General features: G+C 39.9%; 1 protein-coding gene across 1 annotated transcript in view; it reads right to left on the reverse strand.

Moving 5' to 3' along the window:
• The window catches only part of Cog4 (conserved oligomeric Golgi complex subunit 4), a 118,307-nt gene that overhangs the window by 14,550 nt on the left and 82,686 nt on the right, over positions 1-21,071 (reverse strand). The window contains exons 12-14 of the mRNA XM_067112231.1: positions 20,038-20,167; positions 19,752-19,888; positions 16,422-16,607 (exon numbers count right to left, since the gene is read on the reverse strand). Coding sequence (XP_066968332.1) covers positions 16,422-16,607; positions 19,752-19,888; positions 20,038-20,167 — 453 coding nt within the window. The remainder of the gene's footprint in view (positions 1-16,421; positions 16,608-19,751; positions 19,889-20,037; positions 20,168-21,071) is intronic.

The raw sequence follows: 21,071 nt of genomic DNA on the forward strand, positions 1-21,071 counted from the left end.
AATATGTATAACATGTTATTTCACTTGCAGAATCTATTTATACTGTATGGTTCTAATCACCATAAAAATATTTAAAATAAGAATTTTATACATAGGCTCCGGTAGCCATTTTTCTGTGATGATGTAATCTCTCTCTCTCTCTCTCTCATACCAGTACTGTACTGTACATATTCTTCAATGAAAATAATATCAATTGCTGTACCATAAGCATAAAAAAACATGAAAATAAACAAATCCAGCAATTCATGACAGATCAACGTAGGTAACATTGCCATATTTTTTGCTTTATCTACAGTAATTTATTGTACTGTATTTCATTACAAGTTTAGTTGACTCTAACAGTTTACAAGAGAATATTTTATCACTTGATGTTTCATCTCTAATCACCACAAAAATGTTTAAAATCCGAATTTCATACGTAGGCAACTCTCAACATTCTCATCCCAGCCACAGTAAGTGCCTTTAGTTCTCAACCCCAGCAAGTTAGTACCGTGCTTCAATGTGTAAACACTTCAGTTCTCTCTCTCTCTCTCTCTCTCTCTCTCTCTCTCTCTCTCTCTCTCTCTCTCTCTCTCTCTCTCTCTCTCTCTCTCTCAAACAGTATACTGTACATATTAGCAGCAAAATATCAATGAAATGCTATTTCACTTGCAGAATTCATTTATACTGTGCTTAGACTTGATGTAATAACCAGTTTCTCTCTCTCTCTCAAACAGTATAATATCCTTTAGTAAAAAAAACGCAAAATATCAAACGTTAAATCAATCTCTCTCTCTCTCTCTCTCTCTCTCTCTCTCTCTCTCTCTCTCTCTCTCTCTCTCTCTCTCTCTCTCTCTCTCTCATAAAAAAAAAAGCAAAATAGCAATGAAATGTTATTTCACTTGCAGAATCCGTGTATACTGTTCTTAGACTTCAATGTAAAAACCACAGTCTCTCTCTCTCTCTCTCAAACAGTATACAGTAAACCCCCATATTCGCAGGGGATGCGTACCACACCCCTCCAGCAAATAGCTAAAATCTGCCGATACTTAAAACCCTTCAAAAAACACTTAGAACTGCCTATTTTGATGTTCAAACACACAAAGAAAAACTCTAAAAATGCTTTTAAGGTATTATCCTACTTACAATGGGGTTAGGTTCCAAAAAACCCATCATTTGTTGGAAAAAACGTATCTCGAATATAACCTAGCCTACACTAGGGTATTCAGTACCCTGTATACATATATGGTAGCCTAGCCTACACTATAAAGTATACTCTATACATATACGGTATGGTAATTATTAATATCAGCTAATTCTGGAGGTTCATGCAGGTTGACTTATGATAATTCAATACAAAGAGGAATTGAATAACAAACAAGAATTAGCTTAGCCTACACTATGGTATATTGTATACACATATGGTAAGGCACCTGGCCTACATTATACTGTTGATATCGTATTATACAAACATAAACATCACAATTTTTAAAAGTAAATTGTATTTTTCCTAACTATACAAACCTGAGGTCCTTTACATTAGGAATTACTTACGGTGAAGCTGGAAATGGCCGTTAAACGCAGATATCGATTTTTCCGAAAAAGACAGCATGCCTCACCATAGCAGCCCCTGGGTCTGGTACAAAGGAGTGAGAAAAACTACCGACTTTGTTGTGCAGGGAGGCAACAGAAAGATGGTAGGGATCTCTCAGTCGAGCAGTCTCTTCATGAATCTTCGTAAAGAAAAGAGTGAACGGCACATTCCGTCCTGACCACTCAAACCCGAGGCCAAGCTCGCCTACCAATACATCCCCATCGGGCTAACTGAGCTGTCGAGTGTGCTATAAAACACTCCAGTACCTGCAAATACTGACAGATGAAACAGGAGGAAAAACAATTCCCTCTTGTGGTTTTGTTGTTCAATGAAACCAGTGAGTGTCACAAAACTCATCCTGAATTCTCGGAAGGCCAAAAGGCTGCCTTGAGTCCAGGGTGTTAATGAGAAGGTACTAATCGTCTCGGTCACACAACTTCAAAACAAAGTCTTACAGGTGTGCGCCTATTCCTCGATTGGTGAATCCGAAGTAGACACATGATGTGAGGGGAATATGCGAGCATATTTGAAGGTTCCTTCAATCAAGCATTAGCCTAACTCTTTCCTCATACTTCGAAGAGGAAAGAAGGATGGAGGAATGGAAGCAGACCTAAATTCTCCACCATGGGGAAGCTTCTGCAAGATGACAGGATACCAAGACCATTAGCTCTAGCCAGGCTGGCATTTCCCGAATCTGGAGCACACGAGAGGAAGCGGGATGGAAGTTTGCTGAAAAGAATTGCTGAGACCCAAGGGGAATAGATACTTCTCATGAAGGAATCCATTCCCAGGTCTCGGCAATGTCCCTGCCAGCTCCAGAGACTCGAAAAGTATCATTTCATCCAGGCATCTGCAGTAGGAGAACTTTCTGGTCGATACTTCTTTCTCTCTTCCCTTCTTCCCTCCTCCCTTATGGAAAAGAGGGTGGAAAGAGACACAGTTATGCGCACTCTCCTAGAAGGGAAGAAGAGGGCTGTGTTCCACAATCTTCTTCCGAAGCCTGGGACTTCTTAGGAGTTGAGGGGGGGCTGGCTTGAACTCAAGGTCGAGTCGAGATGAGTAAGACCCAAAGGTCATGGCCATTGTCCAAAGGACAAGGCAGTGCCCTGGTACGAACCTTGATTACCGAGGTATCTGGCAAATCTCTGAAAGAGAAAGGCAGAACCAAGTAAAGGTTAGTTCCTAAGGTTGAGCCAACTCAGGACTTACGAAACCGGAGATCTGAATTCGGACAAAGTCCTTCTTAGCACCAGAATTGCCTGCAGAACTGCAGTCGGCAAGTGCCCTGAAGCAAGACGAACTTGTACTCTGTCAAGGCAGGGGAGAAGCTTGGTGTCTCGACCTGAATGAACTCCCTCTCCGAAGAAAAGAATTCATCTGGTCGAGAATGCTCTCGGAAGCAAGGACCACGGGGGAGCCACAGTCCTGTCCTGGGGATCCTCACGCTGACGAATTGGCACGAAGTTCTCCAAAAAACAAGGGCAATCGCAACTTGAAGAGGAAGACCCTCGCTGCTTCCGAAGCAAGAAACTCCTGTACCTCTCTCCTTGGAGGGAGACCTTGACAGATCCAAAGAAACCCTCCTTGGCTACCTGGTTGTACAACGAGACAATCAGGGGACCGACACTCAAAGCACACCAGGCAGCTGAACTCCGGGAGCTCTCTCTGTCTGTCTCGCGCCTCTCAGAACAACCGAGAGGAAAAGAGAACAGGTGAGGAGAAAGAGTGTCCCTACCTGTCCTGCCAGTAAGACCAGCAGGAAAGGCGGACCTTGAGCGATAATCAACCGAAGGAGATTGCTGCCACATGGGGGAAGAACCCTATTCAGGAAAACTGAGAAGGGCCGAGCCGAGTTGCACCAAACAAAGCTGATCATGCAAACACAACCCAGACTGGGTGGTATGCGGTGGACTGAGAGGCAGGTGGGGCGAGCCAAGCCGAGTCAGTCTCACAAGCACAACCAGGGGCTGGGCTGGGCGAGCAAGCCGAGCCGAGCCAATTGAGCGAACAGAATTGGAACTGGACAGGGCGGAACTCGTCTGCCATGAACTAGTGCTAGTTTCCCAAACTCTAAATTCCTTTAAGCCCGAGGCCCCCTCGCAAACCGAGGTCTGTGCGCCCTCGGCTCCCGAAACACAAAACCCAAGGGTATGCGAATTGGTTTCCTAACCTGAAGGTTGGGAAGAGCCAACGAGAGACCCACTGCCTCCTCGGAAGGAGGTAGTCTCTAGATGTCCAAGAGCATCAAGGGGAAAGAAGTAGCCTTCCTCTCCTTCAGCCGAAGGAGGTCTGTCCGGTTCCCAGACCCTCTCGAACCTCAGGAGAGGAAGGGAAGAGGCAGTAGAAGATGAAATCGAAGGTAAGTTGAAGAAAACGGAAGCTACTTCCACAAGGTGACTTCCTTCACCTTCACTCCGACATCTACAGGATGGTGGACACGAAACATCGTAACCTCCTGGACAGCTAGGCAGGAGCACAACGGAAGCGGCCCATGACACGACCACCAGGAGAAGCAGCAGGCACGATCAGGATAGCCGATGCAGGAGCTATGGAAGCGGTTCAGAATCCAGGAGCTACCGCAACGGCAAAGAACATGACTTCCACAGGGCAACTTCCTTCACCTTCTCTCCGACATCTTCTACTGGATGGCGGACATCATAACCTCCAGGGCAGCTAGACGAACACAACAGAAGTGACCCAGGACACGACCTTTCAGAAGCAGTATGCATAATCAGGACAGCCGATGCAGGAGCTACAGAAGTGGTTTGGAAGGCAGGAGCTACAGCAGCCGCCAGGAACATCACCAGCAGCGACAGAAATGATTGGGACGGCTGCAGTAGGAGGCCAGGAAGAGCCACCCAGAGACTGTCATCAAGTTAAAAGAAGCATAACACAGGAAACAGCAGGAGCAGATGGACCACAGATACGCCAAAGGCAGTGCCGCAGCATACATGAAGGCCAGCAATGATAGCACTCTATCCACATCAGCGGGAACAGAACTGGAACAATCCCAATGTGGGAATATGCCATCCCAACCAGGTACTGTGGTCAATCCCGAAGCAACACTGAATGAACATCAGGACTTCTTCGTGCAAGATATCCCCTGAGATATCCAGCCAACTACTGCTGTGCCTGCAACGCTCGCTGTCAACCTGAAAGAAAAAGCAAAGATGATTAGTAGAGGGAGACTCCTCTCGCTATGAGGGGGACTGCCCTACACAGTGAGAGGAGGTCTCTTAGAAGAGGTCGCCCGATTGCCCCACCACCCTTGCGGTCTTCGCCTGACGAGCGAGCGAAGAGGGCGAAGGAGAGATAAGAAAGAACATACAGGGAACGAGAAGGAAGGAGGGGAGGCCACCAAGGGTGCTGTGGAAGCAGAACTTACCGACGATGCCTGCACCCTCCCCCCCACAACTCTCTATAGCGCAGGTGGTGAAAACAACACTCAGCACAAGTAGGAAAGAGTAGTCAAGCCCTTGTACATGGAGGGCAGAAGCCCAAGAAGGGAAGCGAGCTCTTACGTCACAATCAATGAAGGGGAGCAAAGATATTACACCCTAATTAATATCTGCGAACGTACTGGGGAACGCCTTCAGTATCTAAATAAAGGGCTCCTGGAAGAGAAGCATTACCACTCAGTTATGTCTCTCTAAATACGCCCTTGGCTGTCAAACTTGAGACACAGACGCAGGGGAACGACGGCTTAAGCAAGGTTATCACAAATCATGGGTTTGTATTAACCCTTAAATGCCAACTGGACGTATTGTATGTCGACTACAATTGTCTGTTGGGTGCCGAGTGGACGTACGGTACGTCGACTACAAAAAGTTTTTTAAATATTCGCGGAAAAATAGTTATAGGCCTAGGTTGCGAAAGATTTTAAATCGCGCGCCTTGAGGGATGCTGGGAGTTCACAGATCATGCTGTTGTTTTGTTTACAAGCGTTACCCAGCCGTGCATGTGCGAATTTCTTTCTTCTCGCACTACAGAGCATCAGCGACGCATCTCAGAAATTCTTTCATCTGTCGTAATTTTTGCACCGTTTAATATTAACCGTTACATAAAGTTTTATATATGAAACTGTGCGCAATTTCATGTAGAATACAACAAAAAACAACCCATGGTTGTAGCTTTTATAAGTTTTGAAATATTTTCATATAAATCACGATAAGTGCCAAAATTTCAACCTTCAGTCAACTTTGACTCGACGAAATGGTCGAAAAACCAATGTAGCTAAAACTCTTACATTCTAGTAATATTCAATCATTTACCTTCATTTTTGCAACAAATTGGAAGTCTCTAGCACAATATTTCGATTTATGGTGAAGTTTTGAAAAAAATTTTCTTTACGTTCGTTAGCGGTAACTCTGCCGAAAATCTTGGAAATTCTTTCGTCACTTTGTCGTAATTTTTGCACCATTTTATATTAGTTGTTACATAAAGTTTTGTATATGAAAATGTGCGCAATTTCATGTAAAGTACAACAAAAAACAAACCCATGGTTGTAGCTTTAATCAGTTTTGAAATATTTTCATATAAATCATAAGTGCCAAAATTTCAACCTTCGGTCAACTGTGACTCGACCAAAATGGTCGAAAAACGCAATTGTAAGCTAAAACTCTTACATTCTAGTAATATTCAATCATTTACCTTCATTTTGCAACAAATTGGAAGTCTCTAGCACAATATTTCGATTTATGGTGAATTTTTGAAAAAAACTTTTTCCTTACGTCCGCGTGCGGTAACTTGGCTGAAAATCTCAGAAATTCTTTCGTCACCTTGTCGTAATGTTTGCACCGTTTTATATTAGGCATTACATAAAGTGTTATACCTGAAAATGTGCGCAAATTTCATGTAGAATACAACTAAAAATAACTCATGGTTGTAGCTTTTATCAGTTTTGAAATATTTTCATATAAATCACAATAAATGCCAAAATTTAAACCTACGGTTAACTTTGACTCGACCGAAATGGTCGAAAAATGCAATTTTAAGCTAAAACTCTTACATTCTAATAACATTCAATCATTTACCTTCATTTTGCAACAAACGGGAAGTCTCTAGCACAATATTTTGATTTATGGTGAATTTTTGAAAAAAAAATATTCCTTTCCCTCCGTGCGCGGTAACTCTGCTGAAAATCTCAGAATTTCTTTAGTCACCTTGTTGTAATTTTCGCACCATTTTATATTAGGCCTTACATAAAGTGTTAAACATGAAAATGTGCGCAATGTAATGTAGAATACAACAAAACATAACTCATGGTTGTAGCTTTCATCAGTTTTGAAATATTTTCATATAAATCACGATAAATAGAAAAAATTCGACCTTCGGTCAACTTTAACTCGATCAAAATGGTCGAAAAATGCAATTGTAAGCTAAAGCACTTACAGTCTAGTAATATTCAATCATTTACCTTCATTTTGCAACAAACGGGAAGTCTCTAGCACAATATTTCTATTTATGGTGAATTTTAGAAAAAAAACTTTTTACGTCCGAGCGTTACAAATTCATGCATCATTTTGTGATAATATTTTCTCTGTGTTGCTTTGATCGTTTTACAATTTGTTATATACCAAAATCATTGCAATTTAGTGTACAATACAACGAAAATAAAAATAACTCATTAGCTTTAACCGTTTTGCTCACAGCGATTTGACTACAATTATATATGAAATTTTTTTGCGCTTGTCATATATTCCAATATTTATATATGATAATGATATTTTTTTCATTTCTGATGGTTGCATACTAAACTTCAGGCAATGACAAAAAAAGGAGCCAAAAATGAACTCTTAATCTTAAAAACTAAGCATGCTGTGATTTTTTAAAAAAACTTTTTTTCCGCTTCGGAGCTAACTCCTGAATGCCACCCGCATACGACAGACACTTTTGTAAACAGAGTCTCGGTGTTTAAGGGTTAATAAATATCAAACAAGCAATATACACAAAAATACAGGAAGATCCCACCAGGATAATAAAGAGCTTAATGACAGTCAGGCAAAGAGATCCGAAAACACATCTGCAACGCATGACGGCTGAAAGCAAACTGTAATGTTTACATCTGGGCAGGCGGGTATTCCTGCCTACCTGGCGGTAGTTACTACCTAACCACCTTGTTCAAGAGTTTAACGGCTGTGTCCAGCTTTGCCGTAAGTAATTCCTAATGTAAAGGACTGACGGTTTGTATATCATGTCGGAACGATTTAGCAGTATATTTCCTTGCCGTTCTTTTATCTATATCGAAGAAGGGTAAAATGTAAAAATATATCAGTCCTATTCTACTTAACGTCATTTGTAACATAACTATGGTAATTGTTTACTACCGTACGATGGTTGAAATACAACCAAAACGGCTGATTATAAGCAAAACAACAGTTTCTTGTTCGGTTGTTTATGGCTGCAAGCATTTACGCAAGAGTATAACATTACTAACAATACTTTTATCATTCTCTTTTACTTTTTTAACTAGAGGATGTGATAAAGAGTCCTCGGCTAGCACTCTGCTAGGCCCGAGTTCGAGTCTTCGGCCGGCCAATAAAGAATTAGAGGAATTTATTTCTGGTGGTAGAAATTCATTTCTCGGTATAATGTGGTTCAGATTCCACAATAAGCTGTAGGTCCCATTGCTAGGTAACCAGTTGGTTCTTAGCCACATAAAATAAGTCTAATCCTTCGGGCCAGCCCTAGGAGAGTGTTAATCAGCTCAGTGGTCTGGTTAAGCTAAGGTATACTTAACTTTTTTATTGTAATTTGGTCTCTCTTGCTGCCTGATTGTACGCTGCTGTCTATGCCCGCACGAAATTTAAAATATTTCGCGCGGGCATATTTAGAACATATTTAAAAATATGTTCTAAATATTGTCGTATCGGTATTAACTGTTTAACCCATCACAGAATCAAATTATCATAAGGCGAATTATCGTAACTCGAGCACTGCCTGAGTATTTTAAGTTTTATCATAAAACGTGCATTTAATCATGAAAATTGTATGAAAATACAGTAATTTGTGAATATTTCTCAGTGAAAAATACCACAATGAGCGAATTTTCCGCGAATAATGTGTATATGTGTTCCATAGAGAAATCCACGAATCATGAGAACACAAATACGGAGGGTTTACTAATATCCTTTAATAAAAAAAAACAGCAAAATATCAATGAAATGTTATTTCGTTTACAGAATCCATTTATAATGCACGTAGACTTGGATGTAAAAACCACGGTTTTTTCTCTCTCTCTCTGTTTTTAGTTCCTCTTTGGACCAGTTGATATCGTTCTCGGCTAGCACTGTGCTGGGCCCGCTTTCGATTCTCCGGCCGGCCAATGAAGAATTAGAGGAATTTATTTCTGGTGACAGAAATTCATTTCTCGGTATAATGTGGTTCGGATTCCACAATAAGCTGTAGGTCCTGTTGCTAGGTAACCAACTGGTTCTTAGCTACGTAAAATAAGTCTAATCCTTCGGGCCAACCCTAGGAGAGCTGTTAATCAGCTCAGTGGTCTGGTTAAACTAAGGTATACTATACTTTTTTCTCTCTCTCTCTCCCTCTCTCTCTCTCTTAATATACATATATTTTAATGGAAAAATACAGTAATTAGTGAATACACAGTGCTGCTCTACGAAAAAAACGAATTAGTGATAATTTTAGAGATATGGCCCAAAGAAAATCTGCAAATTAGTGAAAATTCCCCCACAGACAAGTGAATGATGTGTTCCACAAAAATCCAAGACAAAGTGAACCGCAGAAATGTGAAACATGTAAAACTTGGGGGGGGGGGGGAGGGCTGTAGTGTAAATGTACAAAGGATGCATGACATCTGCTTTGCCTCTTGTATGCGTTTGCTTGGTGTGCAGAGATGCTCGTTGTGAGGAGATCATCCGGCCAGATAAGATGGATGATGTATGGGTCTGTGTGGGACCCTACAGGACTCTCCCCCTTGGTGAGGCCTACAGTTGTACGTAGGTGTCTGGAAGGTATGCTGGCTTTAGGCAATTGATGGAGACCCAGGTAGTACTGCTGTCCACTGTCATTTGGTAGGCCTTGTGTCTTCTCTGGATGACACGGTGTGGTCCTGAGTAGGCTGGAGAGGGGGGCTTCTGTGTGTGTCTACCCATATGAATGCACATTTTGCATTTTGCAGTTCGTTGGGGGCACACACTTTTCTGGCCGTGTGGTAAGTTGCCTTGGCTAGCATTATTCGTTCGAACGCTTTGCAGGTATCTGGTGGGGATGTTGCACTTGTTGGATATTGAAAGACGTCTGCCAGCAATGTTAACGACTGGCTGTATAGGGCTTTTGCTGGAGACACGTTGAATGCTGCATGTGGTGATGTTCTCAGGCCCAGTAAGACCCAAGGTAACTCCTTTCTCCAACTCCCGCATTGACATATAGTGGTGAGTGATGCTTTCAACGACTGGCTCAGCCTTTCGATGGTGCCGTTAGCTTCTGGGTTGCAGGTCATCGTATGTATTATCATTGTCCCCAAACTGTTTGTGAGGGTGTTCCATAAGGTGGAAGTGATGATCTGCAGGACTTCGTGTCTGCTGACCCATCCAATGAGAGCTTTCACACAACTCTCCGTCATCTGTTGCCATATCGGCATTGCTTCAGGCCACCTGGTATTTTTGTTGATGATGGTGAACAGGTATCTGTCCCCTCAGAAGGGGATAGAGGTCCCACTATGTCGACGTGGATGTGGGCGAGTTACCGGTGTGTTGTGTGGAACTCTCCTATTCCACTCTCTGTGTGCCTTGTTATTTTTGACATTGACACGTTAAGTATTCTCTCATCCAGTTTTTTATGTCCTTTTTCATTCCCCACCAGATGTACCACTGTTAAAATTTGGGCAGTTGCCCAGTCTGATGGGTGGGACAGGTTGTGGGTGAGGTTGAAAGCCTTTCTTCTGAGGCCTTCTGACAGGTAGTCTGATGGGTAGGGGTGAAGGTGTCTAGTACTTGTTTCACAGGTGGTGGTGGTCGTCTCTCCACATAAGGGTGAGGTTGTCCCGCCACAGTCACTGTAGGTCTACATCGTCTCTTTGCACCTCTGCTGGATGGTGTTGACACAATTTCTCGAAGGTGCGTCTGCCACAGTGTTTGCTGAACCCTTCAAATACTTGATGGTGCAGGAGTGTTCAGCTACTGCTGATAGGTGACGCTGTTGTCATGCTGATCATGTGTCTGCTGTCTTTGTGAAGGCATGTACCAAGGGTTGATGGTCCATTTTTATGATGAACTGCCATCCGTCAAGCATGTGGTGGAAGTGATGGATGACTTTGTGGGCTGCTAGGAGCTCCCTGTCGAATGTGAAGTACTTTTGTTCTGCTGACGTTAACTTCTTGCTGAAGAATGCCAACGGCTGACAACCATCATCTGTCGTGCTCTAGTACTGCGCCCATCATTGTGTTACTCGCATCAAGTGTCAAAGTGAAGGACCTATGGGGTAGAGGAAAGATTAATGTGGCTGCAGAGGTCATTGCTTGTTTTGCTGAAAGAAATGCATTATCTTGAACATCTGACCAACTTAATTTTTTAGGTTTTCATTGTAAACATTTGTAGATTGGACTCATGATTTTAGCAATACTTTGGATAAATCTATGATAATAATTAATTAGTCCTCAAAGTTCTTGTACTGCTTTAATTGCTGTTGGTTTTAGGTCTTGTACTGCTTTAATTGTTGTTGGTTTTAGGAAGTTGGTAATTGCTTTTAATTTCTCTTGGAAGGGTTTAATGCCATCTGGGCTTATTTGATGTCCCAGGAATTCCACCGTTTTCTTTGCCCATTCCCACTTGTCTTCCCTTACTACAAGTCCGTTTTCTTTTAGTATTTGCAGCACCCTTTTGACGTCCTTAAGATGTTGCTTGAGGTTGGGGCTAAATATGAGGTTGCCATCAACGTAGACCACGCAGACAGGAAGGTCGTCCAAAAGTTTGTCCATAAGTCTTTGGAAGGTTGCCCCTGTGTTCCGAAGGCTAAAACAGCTGTATAGTTGAACATGTATGTGCTGAAGGGGGGTGATAATTACAGTCTTTTCTATCTATCTTCCTTCGCTACTAGAACTTGGAAGTATCCCTTAAGCAGGTCTATTTTGGTGAAGATCTTTGCTCCATTCATTTGTTGGTTATATCTGCTATGTTCGGCAACGGGTATCTATCTGGCTTCTTTTTGACGTTTAGCCGTTGGTAGTCTCCGCATGGTGCCATGTTCTGTCGGGTTTCGGTACTATGTGGAGGGGCGGATGCCCATGGGCTAGGGGCTTTTTGGCACATTCTGGCATTTTCCATTTCCCTGAACACTTGTTTGGCATAGGCAAGTTTCTCTGGGGCTAACCGTCTGAGGCATGCGTGGACTGGGGGGGTCTTTCATTTCTATATGGTGTTGGATGCTGTGTTTTGCTAGTTGGTTAAGTCTTGCTGCAGGTTGTCTTTGAAAACCTCTTGGTAGTCTTGTAGAAGTTGCCGTATCTCTGGCAGTGGGATAGCTGCTGTGATGGGGCCTGTTTGTCATCTCCGCTATTGCGGTGATGATGTGGTGGTGGGTTGTTTGCACAGCTGTTGAGGAGATGATACAGGAGCTGTTTTCGAGATCAGTTGTTTTGATGCTACATCCACTAGCAGGTTGTGTGCTTTTAGGAAGTCTGCTCCTAAAAGTGCATCACATCTGCTGGGATGAAGGTCCAACTGTAGTCTTTCCCGTTGAATGACACATTCATATTCCACTACCCGTACATCTTGAGTGGTGCTCCACTGTCAGTGCATACATGGAGGTTGGTGGGTGGGGTGGGGTTTAGTCATTCGTGCAGGCTGGCTGGCACAAATGATTTGCATGCCCTGGTGTTAACGAGGAATTGTGTTTGATCTTTCGTCCCTGACGAAGAAACACGTGAAGCCCTTGCATTTGTATCTGGAAGAAAGGCTGCGGTAAGCAGGCGCAGCTCTTACAAGGCAACTGGTCTGTTCACTGCTGATGTTTAGCTGTCCGAGTCACATATGTGACTCTTTTGCATGTTTATTTTTTTTTTTTTTTAGAACAGGCAGCCTTTGTTACATTTGTGGGACTTTTTTTCCAAATCTCTAATGATGGTTTGTCTTTCTTCTGTCTGGTCTTCCCCTTGATGAACTGTTTGGGGAAGCTCCGCTTGTGGATGGGGACAGCCGGTTGCTTTGGGTTGCTGTCAGATTCCATGTCGGTTGACTACTGGGACCACTGTGCTGCTGCTGGTATGGGTGGCTGGGTGGGCTCCACTGTCTTGTGGGCCATGCCATGTGTACTACGTCGACCAATTTTAGGAATTCTTCGATGGGCATGGCCGCCACTGCTTGGCAGGGCAGTTTTGTGAGGAGAACCTCTCTCACAAGGTCCACGGTTGACTCAGATTGGCTGTCTGCGGCGGGCAGCATTGAGCCGCCGAATTGCTTGTACAGTATACATGCGATGGCCACTTGTCTCCGGCTGCCCCCAACGTTGTCCAAGAATTTCTTGGCTCCAAGGGCAGGTGGCATGCTGAAAGATGACTTCAGCTGATCTTTCAGTGATTCGTAGGTGACAGGTTTACAGTTCTATAAGCCATCCTGTGACTTGCTCAAAAACGTGGTCTGGCAGGAATTCGAGGACAGCGTCTGCTTTGCATGCTGAGGAGGTAATTTTTTTTCGATTGGAAGATTGTCTCCGCCCTGAAAAAACAAGCTTCTGGGTTGTGGGGTGTGAATGGGGGCAGATATATGTAGGTGGTGGTGACGGTGTCGCTGGAGAGGCTGGCATCGTTGGGGCTGGCTGGGCTGGTCATCTCTGTAGTCACCAATGTAGCGAAGGCATGAGTAAGAGGCTGCATCTACAAACTTACTAATTTATTCAAACAAACAGACAGGTCAACAGCTCTTAAGAGCAGAAATGTAGTGCCTGTCATGAGGCAAACAAAACTGAGGTCAGAGTACAATCAACTGTGTTTGTTGGAAGATGGAAAGATATACATATATCAATATATAAGACACAAATGACATTATGATACATATAGCTGGAATGCTGACATTGTAATGCTTGTGCTAAGAATGATACGTTTAACATAATGTTAATATGAATGATGATATATGTACAAAGGATGTGTGACATCTGCTGTGTTTCTTGTATGCGTGTGCTTGGCACGCAGAGATGCTCGTTGTGAGGAGATCAGCCAGCCAGGTAAGATGGATGGTGTGTGGGACACTACACCTTCACATTGGGTCCAGTGGTGGCTGCACAACAAATCGTCAGCTACACTATGAAGAATAAATGAGTACATTACATCAGTTTACACCCTTTCAAGTACTTTGAGGCTCCACATACGAAAGCATAGGTACGTATACGTGTCAGAACAAATACAAATTGAAAATAAATTTGTATTTTTCCTTGAAAATAAATTTGTATTTTTCCTAACATATAAACCTATGCTTTCATATAGGTAAAGTTACCCTCCTTGTACCACCCCAAGTAGTCTCGATCTCTCACTCCTTTTAGGAGGCTGAGCGGAGCTGCGTACAGGCTGTCTCAGACAATGGAAGAAGAGGTCGGTGTCAGGTCACCCCATATGACCCAGGTAGTGTTAGGATTTTGTTTTTCAGAGACAAGTTGAGAACAGCCGGAGCTAGGTAAACTCAGAGTACTCTGTATATGAAAGCATAGGTTCACATGTTAGGAAAAATACAAATTTCTTTTTAATTTGTTGTTTTTCCTAGGTATACAAACCAGAGCCTTTTTTTTATAAGAGCAATACCTCAGCACAAGCTGCTGTGGTCACTGATGGTAACAAGGTCATTAATTGGTGGTATTGGGGGTAAGTGGGGGAATATCCCAAACTCACCTTGTCACCATTCACTCCTCCCTCAGTCACGGGGATAAAGAAGGGCAATTGAAATGAGTTCAGTTTATAAAGGCTCTAGTTTCAGCCGTGGGGAGAAAGAAGGGCAATTGAGGCGAGTTCAGTTTATAAAAGGCTCTAGTTTCAATCCTAGGAAAGATCCAAATTTCTTTATAAATGTATTTGTTCCAACAGAAATATACAAACCATCTTTTATAAAAGAGACTTACTCCTCAGATGGGAATCTGTCTCAGCATCCACCCAGAATTCCCATGTTCCTGGTTGCACATGTAAGCGAGGGATGTCATGGCTTCTATAATCTCCTACCAGGTCTGGTAAATGGGTTACCACTACTAATGGGAGAGTATTTGTGAAAGGAAACTTTTTGAACTATGACATCTCCATTAGGGGCATATCAATCTAGAGAATGAAAAGTCCACCACTTCTCTTGCTCAAAACTGCAAAGGTATAATCATACTTCTACTTGCAGTTCTATGAGGCAGGGTTTCATGTAAAGTAAAGGTTTGTATAACTTGGGAGTTAATTTAAAATAAAGATTTGTGCACTTGAGAATGATAAATTGGATTTTATTTTATTATATCTTATCAATTCATTATCAAGGAGATCAATGAGTCATTTCTAGACTCAAACGGCTCACTAGAAAAATTTCTTAAAAAAAAGGGGGGGAAATCAAAACATATACTGTAATGAAATTGAGGTGAACCATGATGATGTGCCCGCACCTAAAATTTATCATGACCTGTGGTCACACCAAGACAATTACTCTGAGAACAAAGATCCATTTGGGTGCCTAATTGTGTGTGCATGCTTGTAAAAACCCGCTCTTAGCAGATGTCTTGTATACCAAATTTAGAACTGACAGGGCTATAAGGCATCTGCAGGAGTGCTAGCCTGAAGTATTTGTTCTGATATGTGGGGTGAAAATCCCTAAGACAAAGAAGTATGAAGCTAAGTACAAAATGGCCAAGGGAACATGGAGAAAATGTATAAACAACACAGCTAGAACACTTCAAACTACTAAAAGTGAATTGTGGAACATACATGGTAGGATGTATTACCTTCTTGTAAATAAAGGTGCAACCATTTTTGACAAAAGAAGATTCCTGAACTTACAAGCATATGAAAGGAGCAATCAAGTTTAAGTAACAGGAGATTCCTGGACTTAATAGCATAACCAAGTGATGTGGTAGCCACACAAGTGTGTACCAACCATCTTAATTACAAAGAAAATCAACAAGAATTGATATACCTGGAAAATTTAACAAAGTATAAATGAATACTATATAGTATTTTACTGCACCTTACTAACAGTGAAAAGTTGTGTGAAATATAAGCACATGAATTTTAAACAAATGTACTGAAAATATTCAAGAAATCTAGGCCACAATACTGAAGAAGTTAAAACATTGTTTTTTAAAAACTAATAGCTGCTCATACATACTGCAAAATCCAAAATATAAATGTATTGTTATAACAATTTAAAATTTAACTGTTATCAGGAGTAAATATATACAAATGTTAAACATTTGTTCAATAATATAAAATGTTTATAATTAGAGTGCTTTTAATTAAATGAATTCATAACATTACTTTCAGTCTAGCATAAAAACACAATGAAATAAAATTTTTATCAAATTGTATTTTTCATAACTACAAACCGAAGGTCTTTACATAGGGGCAAATCGCTAAGTGCCAGCTGGATCCGGTTAAAAATAGAACAAGGTTTGGTGACAGCCAATGGGGAGAGAGTAGGCTGTCTGATCTCTATTAGGCCTCTTGTGCAGCGTAACGTACCAGTCATCCCTTAACAGTCTTCCTTACAAGATGTGCTGCCCTATCTCTCATAGAAGCCGGTTTATTACACACTTCCTGCCTCATCTACACCTTGGCATTCTGGTTTTTCTTCTTTTGTTGTCTGATTCTGTGTTACATTTGCATTTGTCTGTGTGTAACATTATTATGAACTATAAACATCCATAACCAAACACTCACCCTATTGAATGTAGTTTTCAAAACTGCTTTCTCAAGTTGTGCAGCAACCTCTGCCACAAGAACAGATACCAGCGATTTGTAATTTTCTTCTGTGAGCAGTGGAACAAAAGAACCTAGTAAACCATCAACTTGCACCATCAGTGTCTGGCTAAAGGGATCATTTGCTTCATAACAAGCAAACTCCTCCTGAAAAATAAGATTTTAAGGAAAAACCGGTACACCTAACATGTCTTAAAAGTGAAACATCACAGCTAAAAACAAAATGAAATGATCCATCCTCATTAAAACTGTACAAATCTTTATTAAATATAACTCCTCTCCCAAAGCTGAAATTTGGCTGTGGTTCCATCTCACCAGCATTAACTCCACAGATTGTTAAATCCTCAGATTCCTCAAGTACAGTGTTACCTATAATCAATAAGATCAGCTAATTAAAAAGACTTTCTTCTATAAGATGTTTCATCCATAGTTGAGTCAATGTCCGTGAGCTTAGTGGTATCTGATAGCTGAATTGTGAGACGAGATATTGGCGAGTCCTCTGCATGAAAGATACTGACTACAAAAAGGATAGAAATGGACCTTTAAAGTAAAAAATGACACTAAAGAATCCTCTGAGTGAAGGATTCAGCCTATATAAATGATAGAAAGGAACCTTAAAAATAAAAATTGATATGTGGTGATCTAGGAACAGTGTGTTCTCTGCATAAGGTATACCCTCACTTTCCATGTCTTGATTTATCAAAGGTGTCAATTGGACCATCCTCAACCGATTATATGTACAATGGGTGGGATAACATGGTTTTACTGGACTTACTTTCTGGTCTGGTTAACTTACAAAACATGAGAACTCGCTAAATTTTCAGAAGGAGAGAGCTGAAATAGCCAGACATGACATGCAGGCACAAAATTTTGTATACAGTAATACCCTGGATTTGCACAAATTCACAGACACGCGAACTTTTCATTAGAACCTAACTATCATACACGAGTTTTTCACAGACACGCGAACATTTGCGAATACTGAGAAACCCTCCAAAGGTGTTTATGTTTAATTTTTTATGTAATTTATAAGTTTTCAAGCTTTAATGTGTAAATTAAATAATAAAAGTAATAATTTCTCTCTCTCTCTCTCTCTCTTTTACTGAGATCAGAGAATTTTTATGGTACATGTATATGTTTATTTGTTTTGTATGATAAATAAATTTTTTACCTAATAATAAGTACTAATTTTCAAATATTAATAAGATTACTAAGATAAAGTATTAATAATAATAATTATAATAATAATAACAATGATGATAATAATAATATAACTGTAACTACAAAATTCGTATGTCACATGTATTTTAAACAAACAAATATTTTTCCCTCATCTTCTGTAAGAAGCCTGAAGGCAAGAGCTGTCAGACATGTCCTTTAACATGACAAAAAGGGGTAGTGTTGCTGATTAGTGGTCAAGGGTTTCTCTCTCTCTCTCTCTCTCTCTCTGTCTCTCTCTCTCTCTCTCATATTACTGTTCTCTCTTGTAGTTGTCTTTAACTGTATGTCAGTAGATAATTTTAAATTGATCTAATTTTACTTGTACCATTTACAAACTGTAAATGTGCCGTTCTAAAACTTAGAGACATGAAGCATTTCAGAACAAAGAGAAAGAGACAGAATAAAGTTTTTAAAAACGAGGTTGATAAGACTTCTAAAAATAGATTGGTGGAATGGGGGGAGGGAGAAATAGTATACTAATCTTCACACTCTCCTATATTCTTACGTTAACCATTGATTTTTTTTAAGGGTAATGTATTTAGCTAACTTTTAAATGAAATTACAGTTACTTTAATTTCACTTAAAAGTTAGTTTAATACTGAATTTCCATCTTTTGATATCTACCGTAAGAATAACTTCTCTCTCTCTCTCTCTCTCCATAATAATTCATAAATAATTCAACTTGATATTTCAAGTAAGGACAATATCTCTCTCTCTCATGTTATTCTCTCAGTCTCCATAATAATTGATAAATAATTTCACTCTTAAGAAGGACAACCCTTATCTCTCTCGTTCATAGCTAGTACTCACACATTTTTACAACATATTATTTCTCTGTAGGTCATTACCTGTACAGTAGATAGTTTAAATTAAGCTAACTTTTAAATGAAATTACAGTAACTTTAATTTCATTTAAAAGTTAGTTTAATGCTGAATTTCCATCTTTTGATATCTAATGTAAGAATAACTCTCTCTCTCTCTCTCTCTCTCTCTCTCTCTCTCTCTCTCTCTCTCTCATACCTAGCGCTCACACATTTTTACAACTTATTATTTCTCTGTACGTCATTACCCGTACAGTAGGTAGTTTAAATTAAGCTAACTTTTAAATGAAATACAGTAACTTTAATTTCGTTTAAAAGTTAGTTTAACAGTGAATTTCCATCTTTTGATATCTAATGTAAGAATAACTCTCTCTCTCTCTCCTCTCTCTCTCTCTCTCTCTCTCTCTCTCTCTCTCTAATAATTCATAAATAATTTAACTTGGTATTTCAAGATAGATATTGTCCTTGATATTTCAAGTAAGGACAATATCTCTCTCGTTATTCTCTCAGTCTCCGTAATAACTGATAAATAATCTCTCTCTCTCTCTCTCTCTCTCTCTCTCTCTCTCTCTCTCTCTCTCTCTCTCTCTCATCTCTCTCATAGTTGTGATTACAACTTATTATTTCTCTGTACATCTTTACCTGTACAGTAGATAGTTTTAATTGATCTAATTTTACACGTCTACGAAGTGTAAATGAGCTAGTGTGGCAAATACATTCTAAAACATAGACATAATAACTAATAGTTGTATTAGTCAAAATAAAAAACACTGTTCATGAAAAAGGATTTTGGAACAAAGAGAAAGAGACGTAGAATAAAGGAAAAAGGATTTTGGAACAAAGAGAAAGAGATGTAGAATAAAGAAGTTATTAAAGAGAGGTTGAGAAGACTTCTAAATGTAAAGGTGTTATAAACTGGTTAAAAGTAAGTTTGTTAATACTGTATTGCAAATGCTAAACACATAATATCGTATGTGGGCAGTAGAGTATATATATATATATTACTAATGTAATGCATATCATTGAGGTAATGGTATCAAGCAAAGGTATCTGTTGCTTTTTCATATTTTTAATCAATAACTTTATAGTTATGCTCAAGTTCCGGCAAGTCTCGGCAGTTAGACAAATACATTTAAAAAATCTAGTATTTAGATGTCTCTCTCCCTTCCTTTTTTATACAAAAATCTCAATATAAATACTAAAACACTAAAAAACATGCAAATTTTACAACCAGCTATTTGTTAAATACCTCTTTTATGTCATGGGATGTGGTGGTAAAAGTATCAACCCATGGCTTCACACGAGGCTTTACTGCAGTGGCTCGTAGCTGAGAGATCCCAAATTCAACTACCATACCCAATCTACCTGTTGTTGATTTAAGGTCATCTGTGGGCAAAACACATTACATAAATATATTGCCAATATGAGTATTTTCATTATAATATTAGCATTAAATAATAACTGTAATATGTTTGGCAGTATGAGTACAGATTTGTAAGCTCAAGAATTCACAATAACAATGATCTGATAATTACTTAAACAAGACTCTAACTTGGCTCTTGAGGTTGGAGTAAGACCAACCATGGCAGCAGAAATGTTTTCCTCAAGCGTTTGGTGTAAACTCCTCACATGGCGCACACTTGTCTCACTGTTGTTCAAAGCAGTCTGAAATAAAAACAAATAAGTATAAAAACGTACAACAAACTGTCCAAGCCTATACCTGTGTGAAAGTAAGCTGTATGACAGACTGAACCAACAACAGGTTTTGAAAGTTCTCTTTTATGGACAAATTAATCCTATGAGCATAAATAAAGGAATACCATAAAGACAGAAGGTTGTGAAGACAAGGAATTCCAGACCAGAAAGTGGGGAATGGAGAGGGAATTCCATGTACACAAAAGTTGTATAAATTTCTGACTTTTATACTAGAGTAAACATTATTTTCTATAGAATGTAATGACAAGCGAAAGCAAAATTCATGAGACTTGAAAGATGCAAGTTAAAATAAAAGAAAATATTTTTATTTGAGGAACTGATGGTTATTACTACCAACAAACTGAGAAAAAGATAAATACCAGAAGTTGTAAAAGTTTTGCCTTCCTAACAAACTTTAAGGAACTGCATTTATGTAGTCTTAGTATAACTTTTCTTGTTGTAGAGGAAAGAAATCTAGGCTCAGAAAAAATGTAAATTTAAACACTTGTATTTTAGGAACAACTTTTTCACATGAATCCAAGGGCTACAAATCTTTTTTGTCCTTCAGGTAAAAAGAATATTCTAGTAAATGACCAAAGATGTACTGTATATTATCACCAATACCTTATTATAGGTAACATGAAAGTTTATTGTGTCATGTTCATGATAATGCAAATTAACCCTTAAGTAATCAGCTAAATATATATCAAGCACACCCTCAGACCAGGTAAACTTTAAGGTTGGCCAATTTACAAAAAATCACATCAATGGAAAGAGGAAGATATGCAAATGCACATGGTATAAGAAAAAAATTATAAAAAATTTTCCCTACCTTCCACAGGAAGTTGAAAGTGACCATTTAAAACCCTTTGTG

The sequence above is a fragment of the Macrobrachium rosenbergii genome, chromosome 12, assembly GCF_040412425.1.
Source record: "Macrobrachium rosenbergii isolate ZJJX-2024 chromosome 12, ASM4041242v1, whole genome shotgun sequence".
NCBI lineage: Eukaryota > Metazoa > Arthropoda > Malacostraca > Decapoda > Palaemonidae > Macrobrachium > Macrobrachium rosenbergii.